At 42.1% G+C, this 20,136-nt stretch overlaps 2 protein-coding genes across 10 annotated transcripts in view; one reads left to right on the top strand and one right to left on the bottom strand.

The window, feature by feature from the left end:
* Positions 1 to 4,181, top strand: part of SMC1B (structural maintenance of chromosomes 1B) — a 28,566-nt gene extending 24,385 nt beyond the window's left edge. Inside the window, exons 22-25 of the mRNA XM_062490882.1 lie at positions 932 to 1,083; positions 1,486 to 1,555; positions 3,718 to 3,828; positions 4,071 to 4,181. Coding sequence (XP_062346866.1) covers positions 932 to 1,083; positions 1,486 to 1,555; positions 3,718 to 3,828; positions 4,071 to 4,181 — 444 coding nt within the window. The remainder of the gene's footprint in view (positions 1 to 931; positions 1,084 to 1,485; positions 1,556 to 3,717; positions 3,829 to 4,070) is intronic.
* A 2,660-nt stretch (positions 4,182 to 6,841) lies between these two features.
* On the bottom strand, positions 6,842 to 18,603 carry FAM118A (family with sequence similarity 118 member A). Of its 9 annotated transcripts, none has more exons than XM_062491772.1 (8): positions 18,360 to 18,603; positions 13,942 to 15,461; positions 12,744 to 12,965; positions 12,001 to 12,129; positions 10,924 to 11,209; positions 8,621 to 8,653; positions 7,088 to 7,211; positions 6,842 to 6,864 (listed from the first exon to the last, which is right to left on the bottom strand). In XM_062491772.1, exons 2-7 carry the CDS (start codon positions 14,422 to 14,424, stop codon positions 7,114 to 7,116), a joined length of 1,251 nt encoding a protein of 416 aa, XP_062347756.1. In that variant the 5' UTR covers positions 14,425 to 15,461; positions 18,360 to 18,603; the 3' UTR covers positions 6,842 to 6,864; positions 7,088 to 7,113. The 9 variants fall into 9 exon arrangements, with proteins under 9 accessions (XP_062347756.1, XP_062347761.1, XP_062347760.1 ...); XM_062491777.1 differs by lacking the exon at positions 6,842 to 6,864 and having other exon boundaries at positions 7,012 to 7,211; positions 13,942 to 14,194; positions 15,406 to 15,461; positions 18,360 to 18,364; XM_062491776.1 differs by lacking the exons at positions 6,842 to 6,864; positions 18,360 to 18,603 and adding an exon at positions 17,402 to 17,880 and having other exon boundaries at positions 7,012 to 7,211; positions 13,942 to 14,194; positions 15,406 to 15,461.
* Positions 18,604 to 20,136: the final 1,533 nt, after the last annotated feature.

The raw sequence follows: 20,136 nt of genomic DNA, 5'->3' as shown, positions 1-20,136 counted from the left end.
AAATCAGTGCTAGTGTTTTGTACAAGGTCTTGAAGCACCTTCTACCCCTCTTAAATATTGAGAAAACATAAGCAGACATAATCTTTGCAATTTCTAAGAAACATGCAGAAAAATTCTCACAATTACTTTTCTTACTGTTCTTTATTAATACCAAAAGTCAAGAGGGAACTCCCAAATGCTTTGGTTATGTCAAATTCCATAGACTGTGGAATGTTTAAAGGATTGAACTCTTATCTGTTTTAAGATTTTGTGTTTTCCTTCAGCATGTTGTGTGTTGATTTGGTTTTCTTCCGTGATGTCTGTAATCTGAGAGGAGACATTTCAAATGAGGGTTAAGTAGGGAAATTTCTCTTACCTGTCTTTACTTGTGTGGGGGGGAAGAGTCTGCATTATTTTCTCTCTTCTATTAATGAGAAAAATAAACCATGTAGGAATTATCATGCCTTTAGTGGTTAGGAAAAATGTGGGGTTTTTTTTTCAAAACAATGCTTTTAAATTTTGTACCTGGGAGCCAGAATATAAAGTACAGAAGACTTTAATACAAGCAGTCTTTGTCCAGCTCAAAGCTAGGTTCTGTAAAGGAAACCTCTCACCATAAAACAGCAGTTTTGCAAATATATTGTCTTCTAGGCCAAAAGAGAGGAAATTTAGTCTTGAAGGCTAACATTTTTTAAAAAATAAAAGCAGTTGCACACAAGATGATAAAATCAAGTTTGTTCAGTAGGTGAATGTTTGGAAATAACAAATGCGTGGCACCATATTCTCTGGGAACTGGATACTGCTGCTCTCAGAATGGATGAACAGGTTCTCTAAAAGTGAAGCAAGCTTGCTGGTTTCCTCACTAGCTCAGGCAGTATTTAAACCTAAAAATTTCCCCAACTAAATAATTTGATAAATCTCACTATTAACAATTAAATGTATTTGTTTCCAGGCATTCCTTAGTCCTGAAAATCCTGAGGAGCCCTATCTGGAAGGCATTGGCTTTCACTGTGTGGCTCCAGGCAAGCGCTTTATGCCAATGGACAGTTTGTCAGGAGGGGAAAAAACAGTGGCAGCCCTGGCTCTTGTGTTTGCCATACACAGGTAAAAGAACTGTTCTGGGACTATCCAGGGGGAAAAAAAAAGGTATTAGGGTATTTTCCAAGTATCTGGCCAAGTAGGTGATAGAAAGAGACAGTGTTACACTTACCTACGTGTTAAAAAACATACTGCTAAATCAAGCATTGCTGAAATCCTTTTTCTTCATCTGTCATTATTTTATATATTCAATGTAGAATTTCATATTAATTAAAATATTAACTGTTAATTAATTTCTTGTATATTATTTAATATTAAATGTTAAATTATACCAAATTATTCAATTACAATAAATACAAGACTAATATTGCAAAATGCTATCAACTTTATTTATGGAGTAAGTAAGTAATTACAATGTTGACTGACATTTAAGTATCTCAATGCAAAATACTGTCGTGTCTTCTACAGCTTTCGTCCAGCTCCTTTTCTCATTTTGGATGAGATAGATGCAGCACTGGACAACACAAACATTGATAAAGTAAGTTGCATTTTACTGACAATATCTGGTACCTTTTGCAGAAGGGTGGTTACTTCCACTTCAGGGTGTTTGGATGCAGAGATTGATTAGCCTGACTGAACCTGTTTTAGATTAGATTGGATTAGGGCTGAAGTAATGAGTGAGATTTGGGGAAAAAAATTAAATGCCTTAATTCAGCTGTGTTTGATTGGTCTCTAAACTGTGAGGGTGAGAGGAGGTGGTGAGGAGTGTGAAGGCATGTGCAGGTGTATTATGTAACCCCATGTGGCACAGTCTGACCTGGAGGGCGCCTGGGAACTGTGCTGCTTGGAATTGGTAAGGCCTTGGAGTTCCTTTGGCTCCAAGAAGTGTGTCTGCATGTGGAAAACAAGTCGTTCTGTCACTGGAGTGTTTAATATAATCGATTTGGTAACTGCATTAGCACCAATTAAGCTGTTGCTTCAGTCATTTTACTCACATGACTTTTTCTAAAACACCTTCCCACCCTCAATTTATCTGTCCCTTTTTGCCCATAACTGTTCAATGTAACAAGAACTGAGGCTGGAGCACAGCAGAGATTGAATCTGTGCATGGTAGCCCCTGGCAAGAGGAGGCTCAGAACAGGGGGATTGTTTGTAGGGAGGAATCCTCAAGCTCTCCACATATGCCTGGATTTTCTTCTGCGGAAGGATTTTTTTTCAGAACAGTATTTCTACTAACATTACTGATAATGTCAGTCTCAGTAGAACCTAATAAACAGAAGCAGTTGTTTCAACACCAAACATTTTGGTTTTTCCCCTGATGGCATTAACTGTGTTTTGCCAAGTAGCCCAGAGCTTGCTGGGAGGGTACCTCTGGAATAGATAGCTGGGAAGCTCTACTGCTTGTGCCTGCCAGATAGAATTGAGTTTCTTCTTGGGGATTACTGGCTCACTGTGAGAGGTTCCTGAACCTGAATTCCCTAAATAATCCTTGGGATGCAAGTCCACAAGGATTAGCCAGGCCCTGAGGTTGTTTTAACTTGGTGCAGTGTGTTTCAGCAGCATTAGATGGGATGTAGTGGGGCTATAATGAATATCCCTAAGGAAGCTTTAGGGTTTGGTGCTCAGTGATATGATCAAAAACAAGATTACACATCACACATTGAATGAAGACGAGCATTTCTGGGATGTTGCCAGCTTTCCATACAGGCTACCTATGAAGGATTAAAAGAGCTGATGGTAGAGTGTACTAGGCACTTTGCCTCTCTGAGGAGGCTCATTCTGCTTGGGAGAGGTCACCTTCATGCCTAAGGATGTGCTGAGCACCTTTCTTGACAAAATAATGGAAACAGAGGTGATTTTGCCTCTATGCGCCATTGATTTCTCAGCTCAAACAGAGCTAAAATTAATTGCTGCAAGTGAGCAAAAGTGATCAGTGGAAGATTGTTGCTGGTACTCACTGGTATCCATTTTCTTTATCCTAAGAAATTAATCTGTCTCTTTCCTTTCTCTGATTGATGATGTATTAAAGTAGATCTCTCACTAATTGGAACTATACTATGAAATTATTAGAACAAATGATAATAGTTGTAACTTACCAACAACAGTTATTTCTGTAACTTACTAATAGGTCTTCTGTTAAAAAATAAATTTCCATGTCATGTAGATAGAACTGGGCAGGCAGAAGGCTCATTAAAAATGTACTGGTTCTTTATGCAGCATTTAATTTATATTGGGGGACATTGCAATACTCACTAGTTAATAACTTAAGTTTTGTACCTTTGAGTTGCATTATTATTGAGAAACTTGATGCTGTCTGCAGTGAACTAATTTGAGTTATTACACAGCCAGTAGCAAACCTTACACATTTTTTGAAAAACTTACTTAGGAATTTCTACCTTCCTCTCTAGTTATGTAAAGTAAAATTGCTGTTCACTGGCACTGGTGTCCTTTTGTAGCTTTATTCATTGGAATGAACCATTATTTCCTTAAATGTTTTCAAAAAACAGCACTTCTGAGGGGTTGTCTTAAAACTGTGCAAAATACCTGGCTTTTAAAACAGATTTATTTCTCATTTTAACAATCTTATTTAGTGATGGAATTCTGCAGCTAGCACAGTTCAGTTCTTTCCTCACCATTCCCTAATCACAGCATTGTTTCAGGTTGCCAGAACTAACTGAAATACTTGATTTCTTTCCAAAGGTCTCGAGTTTCATTAGAGAACAGGCACATGAACAGTTACAAATGATAGTTATTTCCCTGAAGGAAGAGTTTTATTGCAAGGCAGATGCATTGATGGGAGTGTGTCCTGAGGTAACAATTAGTTATGGTTAAATAATGTACATGGGGTTGTTGAAGTAGTGGGTTGCACGTGGAGCGTTGCTCCAGTGAATCATGTATATGTAGTTGGTGGCTGGCTGTGTCCTGCTGTGCAGGCACTGGCTCCAGGGAACATCCTTTGGGGAATTCAAGCTCATGATTGCATCTAATAGTTATGAAATGTTTATTTCAAGTACCACAAGTGTGTTACATGGTGTGATCCTCTTTCTTCTCAGTACGATGATATTATGTTCAGCCAAGTCCTGACCCTGGATCTTACTGAGTACCCAGAGGAGGAGGAGCAGGACACAGCAGAGAAGCCCAGCCGTGGTTCTCTCTTCGAATAGTGCATGGATGGTGTCAGGGCCAGGTGACAGCAGGAACTGGGTTCACAGCTGACTGTTACAAACCTGAGTTTGAATGTGGCTCTTGGAGGTTGACAGGGAAATGTTCACTTTTCAAGCGAAGCAGTTTTGCAAAACATTAAGGGAATCAACTGCGATTCCTTGATGCAGTTTTGTTACAGAGGCTATTACCAAGGCTATTTCTGAGGTGTACGCACCTGGTACCCAGAGCTTTCATTCCTAATATTTTGGCTGTAAGAAGAAGGGCTGCAGGTTCATTTCCGTAAGTACAGAATCCCAAAGAACAAGCATCTTGCTTTTCTTGGAAAAGTCCATAGTGCTAGCATGCTATTCAGGTGCTCACTGCTCCAGTCAGGACCTTTTGTGTTGCAGCTGCATCTATTTGCCTTCAGATAGGATTATTTCCTTTTTTCTAAAAGAGTAAGGTTCTGGAATGTGTTCATTATCTTGGGTGACTTCTGTGACAGCCAGAAAGACTTCAGTCTTCTGCTGCAACCTTATACAAGTATTAGTTAACTGTACAAAGACTTGCAATGCAGCTCTAGAGCTGTTGATGTAACCTTGAAAAATTTTACCTCTGAGCTATTTCACCTCATCCAGAAGTGGAAAGAATGAGTCAGGTGCTATAAAGGCAAATGACATTATATATATATATATATATATATATATATATATATATATATATATATAAATATAAAAAAATAAAATCTAAAACAAAGTAATGTTATTATGCAGCTGTCCCAGTACACTGAAGTTACTTTGCTGGCTGTTCTTCATCTAAGCAGATGAAATTAATGAACATTCCATCTAAAGTTAATGAAGTTGGGTAAAGAAAACTGAAAGCTGGAATTATTTTATCTGGCTTATGTTCTACCTCTGTATGCTGAAGAGCTTCACTTCGTTTGTGGTTGTTCATAATAATTACATCTTGTGTTCACAGAGCAGGTTCCTTTTTGTCCTGTGGGTTGCTTACACATACCTGCTTTGTCATGTGCTGTGAGCCCTGGCTTGTGCTGGGCCTTTGGGGATCCTGCCTCAGGGAGGAAGATTGTCTGAGCAGGAGTGTAACGTGTTTCACAGGAATACAAATGTTCATCAAATACTTGTGTTATTGCTACACTTCATTGAATAAATTTACTCTGAGGCATGAGTCAGCATCAGTGCCTTAATTCAGAAACCAGTAACAGAGGTATTAGGAGATAAAATAACCCCTCATTCTTCTGCTTTTGAGGATACAATAGATGGCCCTTGAGACAGGGAGGCTGCTCAACAAACAGTATCTATAAGGGAACAATCACTAATGCTGGGTGGGTGTAAGCTGATCCTTAGCAAGGGGAGGGATGGGATTTCCTATTGTCACCTGATTCAAGCACGTGATAAGGAGTTGGATGACTTCAGGGTTTAGTGGTAGTAACCAGAGTAATAAATACTTCAGTGCAAGTGATGGGTTTTGCTTCAGCTTGAAGCAACAGGTGAAGTGTTCTGAGCTGATCACCAGGATCCACAAGAGCCTGACTCATCACTTTCCAAAGCAGCCCGTTTATGCTGACTGCAGAAGCTTATGTTGGAGGGTAATCTCAACGTAAAATGCTCTATGTGGTGCTAAAAGACAGTTCAGAAGTGATCTTGGTATAAACAGACCCTCTTAAGAGGAACAGGGGGGCTATGGGCTGCCTGAAGGCCTGCAGGAACACAGCAACATCCTAACAGTGCCTCTCACTCAAGCTTTTCGTCCCAGGGAACTGCAGGAGGTGGTTGTTTTTCAAAGGAGTGAAGAAGACCTGCCGAACCACAGTTCAGAGAAAAAGGTCACCTCCCACACCCAGCCCCTGCCCTGCCTGTAAAACCCCAGTGCAACGTGACCTGCTCTCAGACGGCGTAACAGAAATCCTTAGGACACAGCCACAGGGAAACCTGACAGGAGCAATCCTTCAGCCCTGCCAGGTACCTGTGCTGGCTTCAGCACAAAGAACAGCCCTGGACATGCTCTCCTGCAGGCACTGAGGTGAGAGCCAGCTGACGAAGACTACAGCTGTGTACCAGTGCTGGCAGCTGCAGTGGGAATTCCGTCTTGCTGCCAATATGATGGAGGTGGGGGAAGTACCAGGTACTGCTGGGCCTCACCTTCACCCTTGGGGCAGTTCAACCAAATACAAATTTACACACTAGGAATTACCTGCAGATGGAGCCTTTGATACTGACTAGGTTTTATTCCCCTGTAGGACTGTTACCTGCTGTCCAAGGCAGCAGCCAGCAGTCTGTGATGTAGCAGTAGTTAAAACATTTCCATAGGTGCCCACTCCAGGGAGGTCAGGGAGTGCCTGCCCTGTAGTCTGTCCCTGCAAGATGCAGCACTCTTCCAGCCTTTCTTCCCCAGGTAATCTCGTGCCTTACCAGACAAAGGAAAAAACAAATCCTCGTGTCAAAAGTGGAAAGCAGGTGCGTCATCGTGCTGTGGGTTCCATAACTGTGGAACAGCACTGTTCTGCAGGACTTGGGGCTCAGAGACTAAAGCCTGCAAGACCCCTAATAATCCAGAAACCCACCTGCAGTTCAATTGATGGAAACCTCTCTATTTCAAAGGCAGTTGTGCCAAGAGACACTTTTGACAGATTCAAATGCTGTGTGGCTTCAGCTGGGGAAGAGTTTGTCCAAGTGGCTTTGCCTAAATGCAAAGAGAAGTTGCATCTGCTTCTGTCTGACCCTGCAGGTCCTGCCCCAGTAGTCTGGCAGTGCCAGAGGAGTGATTCACTTGACCCTCAAGCTTTACCCACATGACACATTTATGGCTTTAGAAAAGAGAAAGCTAGTATGTACAAGTTTATTACACTTAAAATCATGGAAATACCAGCTCAAAACTTTCCATGCAGCAGATGTAAAACACCTACTGTTAAAAAGCTTCTGCTCTTTTTCATTAAAGAGTGGGTATATCATCTGACTGCTTGGCCCTCTTAGGAGAATCAGTGCTGCTTTCTCCTAACTTCCTTTTGGCACAGTCCACACATGAAGTTCCTGGAGTGAGAGAGGGGAAGAAAAGCACATTAATATTACTACATTCAGGTGCTTGGTGTACTTCTTTTATAAGCACCAGCTAGCAAGATAAACACAATCCTGGTCCCCTGAGGTTCTCATATTTGGATTCTGAATTACATGTAACATTAACCCTGCTAAAAGTCTGGGCTCAAGCTCTCCCCCAACACTGACACAAACAACAGGGACTCAGCTCAGGATTCTGCTGCCTTTTAGCAGCCCAAGCTTATTTAACACCTGTGGAGCTCACATGTGCATCTGGCTCCCTTACTTAGACACCCCAGCTTGAGCTGGAGGGTTGAAATAGAGTACTCCAGTGGTCCCAAACTGAACCATTCCTGAAGTCTGCAACAAAAATCCTTGGTGTCAGCTGCTGTTAGAAGTATATAAACAGTATAAATAGAGAGTAACATGAATGGAATAAAAATTTCTTCAAAACCAGATCATTCACTTTGCTTTTGTGGGGTATTACACACAGTAATCCTCTTGGATTTTTTTACTTGGGTCTGTATTCTGAACTACAAGTAAACAGGTGCTAAAACTGCCTAAAGATGGTGCTAACAAGTTAGTAAAGACTGTTAAGGGGGATGTTAAGAAGGACTGGAATTAGTTGTACTCAGTCTTCCACCAACTCTACCACATTCTTCCACCCAACTATGCTTTATTGAAAATGGGATTTATGAGCTCAGTTGAGAGAAAGGTAAGTTTAAAATCCCATTGGAATTACAAAACTAATCTCAGACTTTACACCTGCACACAAGTGTCTTGGAGCTTGTGTACTTTTTTTTTTAACTGGGAAAGAGCAGGGGTTTTACCTCCTGCACTGCCAAAGACCCTTACATGCATTATGAGATGGTATTTCTGTACAATTCTGATGTTGGCTGCAGCAGCACAGACCTCTCAGGAGTGAAATCTTTTAAAGCTCATTTGCTGTATTTTTTTCCATCAATTAGAATGTATTATTACTTGGGTTATTCACAGAAATATAACAAAGCAACCTGAACAGTTCAACTAAAAAAATCATCTTCAGTCCTACACCCTTGAGATTCACTCTTTCTGACCCCTTTAAGGAAGGCTTTTGGAACAGAAACCTGCATTTGGAAATCTAAGCCAAATATCTTATTGATGTTGGCATGTAAAAAGCTCCAGAAAGCATATATGAAAAGTTACTAACATTCACCAGAGTACTCTGAGATAATACTATCATTTGTAATTCAATAGACCTGAAAAGGCCATCAGTTACCTGCTGCTAGGCAGAAAGAAAACCAGAGAGTAAAAAAATAGCTAAATCAGAGCTCTGGACACTAATTATTTAATTACTTTGGAAATAAGAGGGGTATTTTTCTACTGTTGGTAGGATTATGGAACTTTCTGTGAAAATCTTTACTTACCCAACAGTGTTGTGCTGTCCACCCGATCAGCATCTAGAGAAGTGTAAGAGACATCAGAAACACACATGAGCATCCAGGAAGTTTTTATACTTTTATGCACCATCCTAAAACAGCAAGCTTGTATTCAGAATCCCAGGATAGTCTGGGTTGGAAGAGATGATAAAGGTCATCCAGTGCCACCCATCCTGCCATGGGCAGGGACACCTTCCACTATCCCAGGTTGCTCTAAGCCCCATCCACCCTGGCAGGGATGGGGCAGCCACAGCTGCTGTTAAGATCTCCCTAGAGCCTTTTATCCAGGCTGAACACCCCCAGTTCTCACAGCCTGTTTCCAAAGCAGAGGTACTCCAGCCCCTGATAGTATGTACTGCCCACCTCTGGACCCACTTCCAGCAGCTCCATGTCCTTCTGATGTGCAGCTCTGCACGTGGGGTCTCACCTGAGCAGGGCAGAGGAGCAGAATCCCCCCTACCCAGCTGTCCATGCTGGGGTCTCAGCCTAGCACAGGGGAGTCTCTGGGATGGGGCCTGTCCAGCTGTCAGCCACCAACAACCCCAAGTTCCCCCTCAGGGTTGCTCCATCTGCTCATCCCCAGCCTGGATTTGTGCTTGCAATTGCCCTGGCCCAGCTGTAGAACCTTGGCCTTGCTGAACTTGGTGATAGCACAGCCTCTCCAGCCTATCCAGGTCTCTCAGGCTGTGACCCCTTCCCTATTACCACAGCCCTCAGCTTGCTGGTGTTACCTGCTGAGGACACACACAAGCTCACTGTCTACGTATCCATCAAAGCCATTACATGGTCCTGGTCCTAACACAGACTCCTGTAGGACACAGCTTCCATCAGTTTCCATCCACACATAAAACCACTGACCACAGCCCTGAGTGTGACCATCCAGCCCATTTTTTACTCACATCCCCCAAGTCTTCCTTTATTCCCTTTTTAAAAGTGGGGGTTATGTTTCCTCTTTTCCAGTCAGTGGGAACTTCCCCACTTGACACAATTTCTCAAATAATATGGCTAAGCAACTTCATATTGGTTTAGCAGAGAATTGCACCAGGACATGATTACTTCAGCCCAGGCTACTACCAACCCTGACCTCAGGTTCAGCTGAGCCTCTCCTCTATTGGGCTCTCCATCACCTCTCCTAGGAAGTGGTCCTCAAGGCATTCCAGGATTCCTGGACTGCTTGCAGTTTTCTGTGTTCCTTTTCCAGCGAGTGTCCAGGGGCCTACTGTCCTCAGTGTGCATCAGGCTATTTTGGTTTTGCATTTCTCATTTCTTCAGTATAACCCTTTTAACAATCTCTCCCTGCTACCTTTTAGAAGAGAGTTTGTAAATAGGCACAAAAAACCAAACCCTGACAGTCTGTTGATGTACAGAGCAGTTCTGCACACCTGAAAATGGTTTTGCTTGGGATCTTGACTTGTAAATAAGATCATGAGATTTTCAAATCTGAGTAAGGTCCCTCCTGTTGCAAGTCCAGTACAAATCAGACTGCAGACAAACTTCCTCAAATCTCAGTTGTGTGATAAATATTTTTTTCTAGCCTTCATGGAAAGAAAAACATAATGAAGTCTAATTGGAATATCCATCAAGTCACAAAAACCAGGATATTAATTTGGGCATGCACTTTCCAGGAAAATGTTCCTACTATGCACCACCTGGGAACAATTTTGGAAAAAACAGTTTCCCTGAAATTACTAATAAAAGAGCTGTCAAACAGCAATGCTTCCCAAGGTCATTTAGTTATTTTCTTCTGGATAAACCAAAACGGAACTGTCCTTGTTTGGAAAACATTGATCTCCTTCCTTAGACGTACAGCTGTTTCTCTCCATTCTCTTCATAACTCCTAGTGTACTTAGTCAAACACTTACTGGATGCACTGATTTAATTTCCCATTCTATGCTCAGTCAGATATTGTGGCTCAACCAGCTTATCCCACCAGTTAATCCCTTCAATTCTTAGTCTCTTTTCCTGACAAGTCAGATTTCTGAAAATGTAATACATTATGAAGTTCACATTATAAATATATGCTAAGTAAACACCTTTACCAAATGCTAACAAAGAGACAAATCTGGAATTCAAGATGAAATTTGCAAGAATCCACAGATCTCCAAAATCCACAGATTTAAAAAAAACCCAAAACATCCAGTCACATTTTGGCCACATGTTCCAAATCTGCATGTCCCTCACATGAAACAAAGCTGCACATGAGGTCAGTGCCTCAGATCAGCTGCAGTGTTCAGGCAGGGCAAACTGCCCAGTACCTGCTCCAGACTCTGCTGTTGAAGAGGCCACATTACCTGGACTTCGCTGTTTGCAGATTTGAGCAGTCAGATCCTGGACATACTCTGGGAATTGTTGGAAGCAGTCCCCATAGGACACAACTTTTATTCCATGCAGCAGCATGTCTGCCTGGAGCTTAAAAAAGTGATCTTCATTTTCTTTAAGCACCAACATGTAATGTTCTAGATCCACTTTATTCTTTACTGTGTAAAGAAAAAGAGCTTGGAATATCTGGTCACGCAGAGTCTCTCCACAACCCAAAAACAAAAAAGACTTGGTTCGGTACAAGTTCTGAAGAACCTCCTGAGAAGGAACAGAAACAAAGAAGAGCCACATTTACTTCAGCAGACAAAATCCAAGGTCAGAACTTTTAAAATACATCAGCCAGAAAAGGACCAGCAGAGCAGAACCTCACTAGTGACCTGCTAATAGCAAATGTTTTAGGACCAGGCCAAACTGACATTTCATAACCATTGTTCCTACACAAAAAGAAAAAAAAAAAAAAGGCAGCAGAATTATCATGCAAATATAATTTTGTTGGAACACGATGATCTTTAAGGCCCCTTCCAACCCAAACCATTCCATGGAATTTAAACAGGCATGTAAGTGTTGCCAGCAAGGGAATTTAAATTGAAAGAATTAGTGTGACAGAACATTGTCATCCTGTTAGGTCAATCTCTAAATAAGGAAAATGAATATTCTCGACCAAACGTCTCACTTCCTATGACAGCTAAGACAACATTAAGTCCAGGATCCAGAGCTGGCACCAGTTTAAACCCCTAAGAAACCCAGCAATTATATGATGATGAATCCTTGTCCTGGTGTCCAGTATTTTGAGGCTCCTGTTCTTTCCAAGGATAAGTACAAACTCTGACATCCAGCTGAGGGGTTTGGTTGTGATTTACACAGCCACAGTACCCAAGGGCATAGACTGCCTTTGCAACAAAGCCACCTTTCTGAATAATTCTGAGTAATTCCTCTGGTCTCCAAGCATTTCATTTATATGATTCCCCAGAGCCTTAGGTATCTTGTCTGCAGTGATTACAAGAAACTGCTTGTAAAAACATAGTCAAAATTTTAAAAATGACACAAACCATGACTTCAGGATCTTGAGTAACATCTTTATATCCTGAGGGATCAAGCACCATTCCACAGGGATCTGTATATAAGCCGTGAATATGAAGAACTCCATATTTTACATGACCTCTTGCCCACTGAAGAACCTAAAGCACATCATGCAAGATACATCCTTTTGTTATAATATGCCACGTTCACCATGAATCTGCAAAACTGTACAGCTGAACTGACTTACAAACCACTTAAACCAGAAACAAGTACTTTTGCACTTTCCTACAGCAAGAGATTGCAGTTACTAATTACACAGTTCACTTTAAATCCTAACAAAAAGGTGATGGGTGATACTGCAGCTGTCTCTGGCTTTTTGGGTTAAACAGCCAGTCAACCAAGAAGCAAGTTCCAGGAGCACTGACAGAAAAGGTATGAACAGTAAATTAACTACCAGCCAGATGAAATTCTATTTGGAATTTTAACAATGACTTTGCATAAGTTAAAACAATTTGTGGGTTTTTCCCAGTAAATGGCAGGGAACTGGTTAACAAATGCATCACATGAAATTCTCCTTGGTAACTATTACCAGATTATTCAGAATAAAGAGATATGGAAAACAAACATCTGGGCACTTGCTGTAGCTTACAGACATGCTTTAACAATTAACAGCTTTAATCTTGACTCTTTAAACAGGAAAACATCTTTCAGTGCAGCTTATGTGCTGACCTGTCATATATTAAGTCCAGTAATTTTACTGCTCTCATCGTACCTTATCCTTATCTTTAAGGTCTAAAGATTCCATAGGTTTACCCTGTTGCTGACCAAATATTTCAAGCAAATTATCATAGTTTGTAGTCAGAACCATTGTGCCTCTCTCCATGAGCCTCAGGATGCATTGCAGAACCACAGGGTTCTGAATGTATTGTTCTAAATTATCAAACACCTCCATTAAGCAATCCTGGAAGAAGTTGGGCTTCGTGTCCCCGGTACGCTGAGGAAAGAGGAGAGGAAGAGTCCATCAGGCTCTGTTACAACTGCCTCCCACAGGAACTCACACCATCTGGCTACTTAATGCCAAAGCATTCCTGTAAAAGAGGGCTTGAACAGCACACCAACCAAAACTACCCAAAACAAATCTCAGTTTGTTCCAGTGCTCTTGTCTCTTCTAAGTGTAGCTCCAAACAATTGTCTGGGTTTCTCAAGAGAACTTGTAATACAAGTATAATAAAACACTAAAATTGGCTTACCCTGGATTCAGACATACCAGAATTTTATCAGTATTCAGCTATTTAGTATATCCTGGATGTTCCTGGGATATACTATTAAAGAGGGGGGAGGGTTATTTCTTTTTCATTCCTGGTTGAGAAAACTTCTTTAATTATTAGATCTGCTATGAACACATGCAGACTTACTGTCACACTGGGCCTGGCTTACCCCAGCCTACACACTTAACACTATGTCTGTCATCTAGATTATTTCAGCTAGAAGGAAGACTTGGCAAACGTCTTAACACAGTTTGAAAACCTCTGGAAACTCAGATGGATGACTGAGACTGGGCATGCATGGGCTGTCCTCAGGGAAGTGTGAGCTGCACCAGTGATTCACAGTGTGTGGCCCAAGGTCATCAGTAGGCTCAAGGCCTACCTGTACTTTCAGGGTCTCTCCAGTTACAGCTACAGACCTAGAAATTCCTCTTTCAATGCTCAGAAACATTACAGCAAATAGTTAACAGTCAGGACTCTTGTTTGCATTAATTCTGATGAACAGTAACTTATACTAAAACTCAGGGGTCTTTTAGCCTCCCCAAAATGTACAATGTACTGTATGGTAACTCAGAAAATTTCCATTTTCACTAGAAAATATTCAACTTTTGGAAGTAGTACTTCCTTAGAACAGAAGTTCTGTTATACAAAACTAGTACATACATACTAGGTATAGAAATTAACAGAAGTTATAAATATACTCACTGGTGACATCTTCCTGATGAGATCATGTGCAACCACAAGCAGGTCTCTCTCTTTGATTACCTTCTTACGGAATTCAGCGACATCCCCCGGGTGCAGCACCTCCAGCTGCTCAGCTGCTCCAAGGACAGCCTCAATGCAGCTTCTCCAGGAACAGAGTGCTGGAATTCCTGGGGCTACTGCAGCACTCACCCCCGTCCCAATTACCAGGAGAAGGTCCCGAGGCTGCTTTCTTACAAGACTTTTTAAGAATTTTCTTGAACACAGAAAACAAAAGTGTTCATTGTTCACGGCGCATTTCCTGGCTTGCCTGAAGAGCTCAGGGACTGACTCCAGAAGTTCACCTGAGCCATTAAAGCTTCTGCAAAACACCAACCAACCAGCAGGAATAGAGTTCTCCATTCCTACACAAAGAATGAGATGGGCAGCCACAAGAAGCTCATAGCCTCCCCCAAACCAATCATAACCTTGAAGCCTTTTTGCCATTTCAGACAAATAAATGTGAATGGTCAATGCCAGCCAAAAGAATGGCAACAACTTCAAATCACTACTATCTCTGAGATTCAAATTGACAATTACCAATTTTCAGGCCACTGGGCAAGCCAAACACCATTTCCAATGAAATATTAAAAGAAGTAGGCAAAAGGTTGTCCAGTGACTGAACTAAAACCTGTGTGACAGAAAGGAAGTAGAACTATTTCAAAGGGACAAGTCACAATATTCCAAGAAAACAAACATTTGTTTTTTTCTGGGAAAAAGTGAAATATTTTATTCTCATTTATGATCACTGTGGGATATGTGAAGACAGCAGTCATGCTGGCTCAGATCAAGGGTTCACCCAACTCACTATTTAGACATTACTACCCACAGATCCCTCTCAGAGGCGGGTTGGTGTTACATCCACAGTCTCTGCACAAACCAGCACAGGGAACTGTTGAAGAAAATCTTTCATGATTACTCAGAAAAGAAGTGAAAATGCATATAAACCATACAGCAAAATCACTTCTGTACAAACAAGGATTTCAGTAGTACAGAAACTCAGAACTCCCCTGACGTTCCAAACTACCTTTCCAGATTTTCAGTTTCTGGTAACATGGTAATAAAGACTATTAACACCTCTTATTTCACAATCACCTGAAACCACGAGGTAAAACTATAATGTTCAATTTGAAATGGCCTCAGGCAAAGCAATAAACATGTAGGTATGGTTGCCAGCTAGTGTCTACAAATGAAATGTATTTGATGACACCATCAAACCTTCCTGCTACATTTAGCCCAAATTGTTTCCTGTCATTATTTATTCCTCATAAACAACTTGAGTGAGCATGAAGTTCTTCAGTAGCTTCTGGGATAATTTCAAGTTTTCAGGCATGATGTTGTTCTTGTATTCAATATTCAGTAGTTTATTCCTACTGTGGTTTCAGATTTGCATTAAGAGACAGTTTTGTACAAACTCTAATAAGTTACCTGAATTTCTGCTCACTTCTAATTGTGGCCCCTTCTGGTGAATCCATCTCTGAGCCCTGAAAAAAACAAAAAGCAAAATAATTCTTAAAGCTTCTACCTTAGAAAAAGCCAAAGCCAAAATCAGATGTATTACTGCTGACTTTTTTCTCTTTATTCCTACCAACTGTTTTAATATCAAGGCTCCATGTGTCACATCCCAGTGAAGCAAGGCACTGATGGAAACAAACCTGCCAAAGGACAAGTGTGCAAACTCAGCACAGCTCCAGTTAAGCTTCCAAATGCCATAGAACTGAGATAACAGAGATGTAGCTATTCAGGCAGCTAAAAAAACACTTGTATCCAAATTCAAGATAAAATTTATCATACCCACTAAAACTACAAGTCATTTCAAGTCAATTAATGAGTTCCTTGATTTTTTTTCCACCAGTTTATTCAATCCAGTTTGTGGAAAGCAGGCTTCCACATAACATCCTGCTCATAAGAAGTCCTCTGAGAGCCACCGGGCTACATGACCAGACTGCAGGGTATGACAGATTTTATTTAAAATACTTGCTGAGAAAAAATAACTTACTTCTGCATCATCTATTATGTCTCATGTCTGAAGTGTGAAAAAGACTCTGTCTTGGCAGAACTGGCTATGGGATCAGTACTTAGAAATCCCCAAGTTTCATGACGTGGGTTTATTTTTTTATGATGATGTATTTTTTTGTTTGGCTTTGAGACACAGTTTTTGGTGGTGGTGATGGCAAACTGCAGTCCCTAATCCCTGAAATAAACATTGTGCCAGGCCTTAGGGCTCCTAAGGTAGTTGTCAGCTCTTGCATTCACATGCTGAAAGCTAATTTGGAAGCAAGAGGTTGCAAGTTTGGAGATTATCTGACTAACAAAAAAACTCAAACCAAACAAAAAAACCAAAAAAACAAACAGAGAAAAGCAAACCACCCCACCCCCCCAAAAAAAACCCCAAAAACCCCAAAATTTAAAAACTCACCAGAAGAAACCAAACTAACCAACTCCAACCCAACAAAAAAGGCTAAAACAAGCCCCCCAAAAACAAATAAACAACCCCCCAAAAAACCCAAACCACAGATGTCTTTAGCAAATGCACTCAGGGTGTCTAATATTCATTTTCTCTGTATTCCTTTTCCTGATCCACAGTATCCTATGGAGGTGCCTAAATGTGATCATTACCACATCCAAAAATCGGTAATAATAATCTTCTAAGGCAAAGCACTTCAAAATCACACAGAACCATCAAGGCTGGCAGAAACCTTCCAGATCATCGAGGCCACCACCCCACCATCACCATAATCACCATCAAACATGCCTCCAGGTGCTACAAGACTCCTTCATACATGGGAACATTATGAATGCACAATGCAAAAACAACACAGGAAGGAAGGGCACCTTACTTTGGTGGAAAAGATAGTTCTTATTCTACAACCCCACTCAAGAAAGCTTCATTAATTACAACTCCCCAAATTTAATAAAAGCATCTCACCACGGGCTGCTGTCAATACTAACATTTCATACCCTGCTGTTCCCTTTTAGCTCCTGAAGTTGCTTTCTGGAAGGCCTGGCTGTGCAAGCAAGTGGGAGCAATGTTCCCCCAGTCCTCACAGAGAAATAGCTGCCATAAGCTGATGTTTTGGGTTTTAGCTTTTACATTTTTCAGATTCTCTGGTGCCCGGTATATAACTCTGAAACTTCATACTAGTTGTCGCTAAGTTCTCTTCCCAGGGTAATTAGACACAACAATCCCTTCCCAGCTAGAGAATCAAGGACACTCAGTACCCAAAAAGTATAAACAAAAGCAAAGGGAAGGGGGCAAGCCAGGGGGTTAAGACTTCATAACCTGGGGCTGTGGTTGGACAACTAACCCCAATATGGAGATGAACTAAAACTTATAAAAGTGTAAAAACTCGTGACTGGTGTAACCCCAGCCAGGCTCTTGCACTGCCCAAGGTGTATCCTTTTAAGGCCTTTCAATAAATACCTATTTTATTCTTGTTTTGCTCTGTCTAGTCTCTGTTCCAGGCCAGCCTCTCTAGGCACCAAAGCGGTGGAGGTCAAATCTCCCGGTGGTCCGAGTGGTGGGAGCTGCTCCGGACATCGCAGCTGCTTTTCCACAAGGTTTCCTCACGGCAGGCTAGAAGTAGGAGCCCACTGGGATCCAGGGATGCCTGACAGCCGGGATGGGAGCTGGCTCCTTACTCCCAACGAGGGGACATCGGAACAATTTCTAATCTCACATCTTTCCTGCTCCACACACTTCGTTTGTATCAGTGGAATAAGAGCTCTGTTCACCGACTGAAACTGCAGATCACCGGGCTGACACGACCAAGCGAGTGTTTCTCGGCTCTTTTACATCTGAAAACACCCTAAGACGTTCAAGGCAAAGGCAGCCGCGGGAAAAGGTACGCCCCGTTCCGAGCCCGCCCATTTCCTCTGAGGAAAAGCAGGCCGGGGGCAGGAGCCGGGCCGGGCTCGCTGCTCCGGTCGGTCCCAATTCCCTGACGGCTTCCGGCAGCGAACGGGCCCGCGGCCCAGCCTTCCCTCCGGCCCGGAAACAGCCGCCCCGCCGCCGAGGTTCCGCGCGGCTCCGAAATGCAGATTCCAATTAAAATCTGCTCCCAAACCCCCCGGGGGTGTTGGCGGGGAGGTGAATGGGTCTGTCCCCTAGGTTCCCGTCCGGGAACGGGCATGGGACCGGCCGCGGCTCCCTAAAAACACCCCTGAGAGGCCAGAGGAGCCAGCTGCGGGTCTGTGTGAAATCCAGCAGCTAGCTCTTAGTTACAGGAGAAAGCGAGCTGGGTAATCCGCACATTAAGCAGTTAGTACTCTGAAAACGTACTGGTTGATAGAGGTGTTGGAGATGAGAAACGCTGCGGTGAGGAGAATGCAAAACAAAACCGGAAAAAAAAGAATAAAGAAGGAGGAGACGGCCGCGTTACCTTGGACGGCTCTACTGACGGCACGGCCGGGGTGGCCGAGGCATCATGGCATCGTGAGGCGGATGCTGTGACAGCAGGTGACAGCAGGTGACACGGGCCACCTGGGCACGGCCACCTGCGAGGAGAGCAGGGCAGCCCGGCGCTGCACACACACAGCCGGCTCTCTTCAGCGAGTCACAGCGCCGACACCCACAGCGCCTCCTCCCATAACACTCCTTCTCTCTCTCTCTCTCTCTCTCTCTCTCTTTTTTTTTTTTTTTTTTAAAGCTTTTAATATCTTAAAGCCAGAGTGTGAAAAACCTCCAGGTTCCCACCTCCCTTTGAAGCGCCTTGCTTTAACTGTAATTGTGCCAAAGGAGGCTGTTACAGACCTGTATCCCCAAATTCCAGTCACGAAACTGCGTTGAAAATGCATAATTCTCCGGGTTTGGTTCCATAACTGGAGTTTTCAAAACTTTGTGCAGAAGGAATTCTCTGCAGTGAGGCTGGTAAGGCACTGGCACAGGCTGCCCAGAGGAGCTGTGGCTGCCCCTTCCCTGGAAGTGTCCAAGGACAGGGCTTAGAGCAACTTGGGATAATGGAAGGTATCCCTGCCCATGGCAGATGGTGGAACAAGATGATCTTTAAAGTCTCTTCCAGTCCCAACCAGTCTGTGATTTTGTGATTCTACTCATGATACCATTTTATAGACTTTTGAAGACCTGAAGTACTTCTTGGCATAAGCTTTCCCCTTTCCTTTGTTTCTCTTGTCAGCCATATCCATTGTTTTTGGGTACAGTCAGGACTCACAGGTTTTGCATGCCCATGTGATAGATTTGACCATTCTGTTATGCTCATGAAATGGCAGAGTTATATTGATATTCTGTAATAGTTTTAGGAAGAATTCTGGTAATTATACCCAGGTTTGAAGATAACACATAAACACAGTTTTTACTCCATATCCAGTGTTTTGGCAAGTACAGTTGCATTTACCACTGTGAAATCACTGACTTTCAGCCTGTGTAAGAACACTGTGTCCTTGTGAACTCTCTGTGTTATATTCCCTACACTTCTTGCTTTGTTATTATTTTTGTATTACTATACTGCAACCTCTGGAAAGTCTTGACAAATATTTGGAGAATTGTATTCCTAGGACAAAGTAGATGGAGGGTAGAATCAATGAGAACAGGAAAGGAGAAGGAAGAATGCAAGTAACTTCACCTGAAAACTGACATGTAATTGAGTTGGGGAAACTCTGTAGTGTTCCCAGCTCTTTTCCTTCCACCCTTCACTGCTGCCAGTCAAGCAGCAAGGAATTTCAACATGCTGATGTTGAGGGTTCTGTAAACCTAAAGGTCAAAGACACTGTTTTAAAAGAACTAGGTCATATTCTTCTCTCTAAGCCCAGCAACTATGTATGAAACCCGGTTTGGAATGCTATTTGACACTGTATTGTACTAACACTGGAATGTATTACTAAAGATTTTGTTGCGTATCTTAGAATATTTTTTCAGCTGTAGCTAGGAATTACAAAGACTTGCTAAATATTTGCCTGAGCTTGTGACTCAACGTCTGGCCCATCCTGTAGATTTACAAAGCCTAATATTCTTTATTTCACATTCATTTAAAAAGAAATGTGAGAGGAAATTTTTGTGAAGAAAGGCCTTTGAAAGCATTTCCATTTTTCAGTCTGAATCAATTAACCTGGTGTTATTATCTTTTCCTGTAAGCTGTGCTCCTTTCATATCCTTAAACTGCACTATTATTTTAAAACCCCAAGAGTAGTCACAACAACAAT

This window comes from Cinclus cinclus, chromosome 4, assembly GCF_963662255.1.
Source record: "Cinclus cinclus chromosome 4, bCinCin1.1, whole genome shotgun sequence".
Classification (NCBI taxonomy): domain Eukaryota; kingdom Metazoa; phylum Chordata; class Aves; order Passeriformes; family Cinclidae; genus Cinclus; species Cinclus cinclus.
Note: the sequence above shows the minus strand (reverse complement) of the source record. Positions and strands in the feature narration are given on the sequence as shown.

Coding starts and splice junctions, on each gene's coding strand:
- FAM118A (XM_062491772.1), bottom strand. CDS start 14,424: ATGGCAAAAAGGCTTCAAGGTTATGATTGGTTTGGGGGAGGCTATGAG. Junction 12,130..12,743: donor ACCTTAAAGATAAGGATAAG/GTACGATGAGAG, acceptor GATGTGCTTTAG/GTTCTTCAGTGGGCAAGAGG. Junction 11,210..12,000: donor CTCAAGATCCTGAAGTCATG/GTTTGTGTCATT, acceptor GTTCCTTCTCAG/GAGGTTCTTCAGAACTTGTA.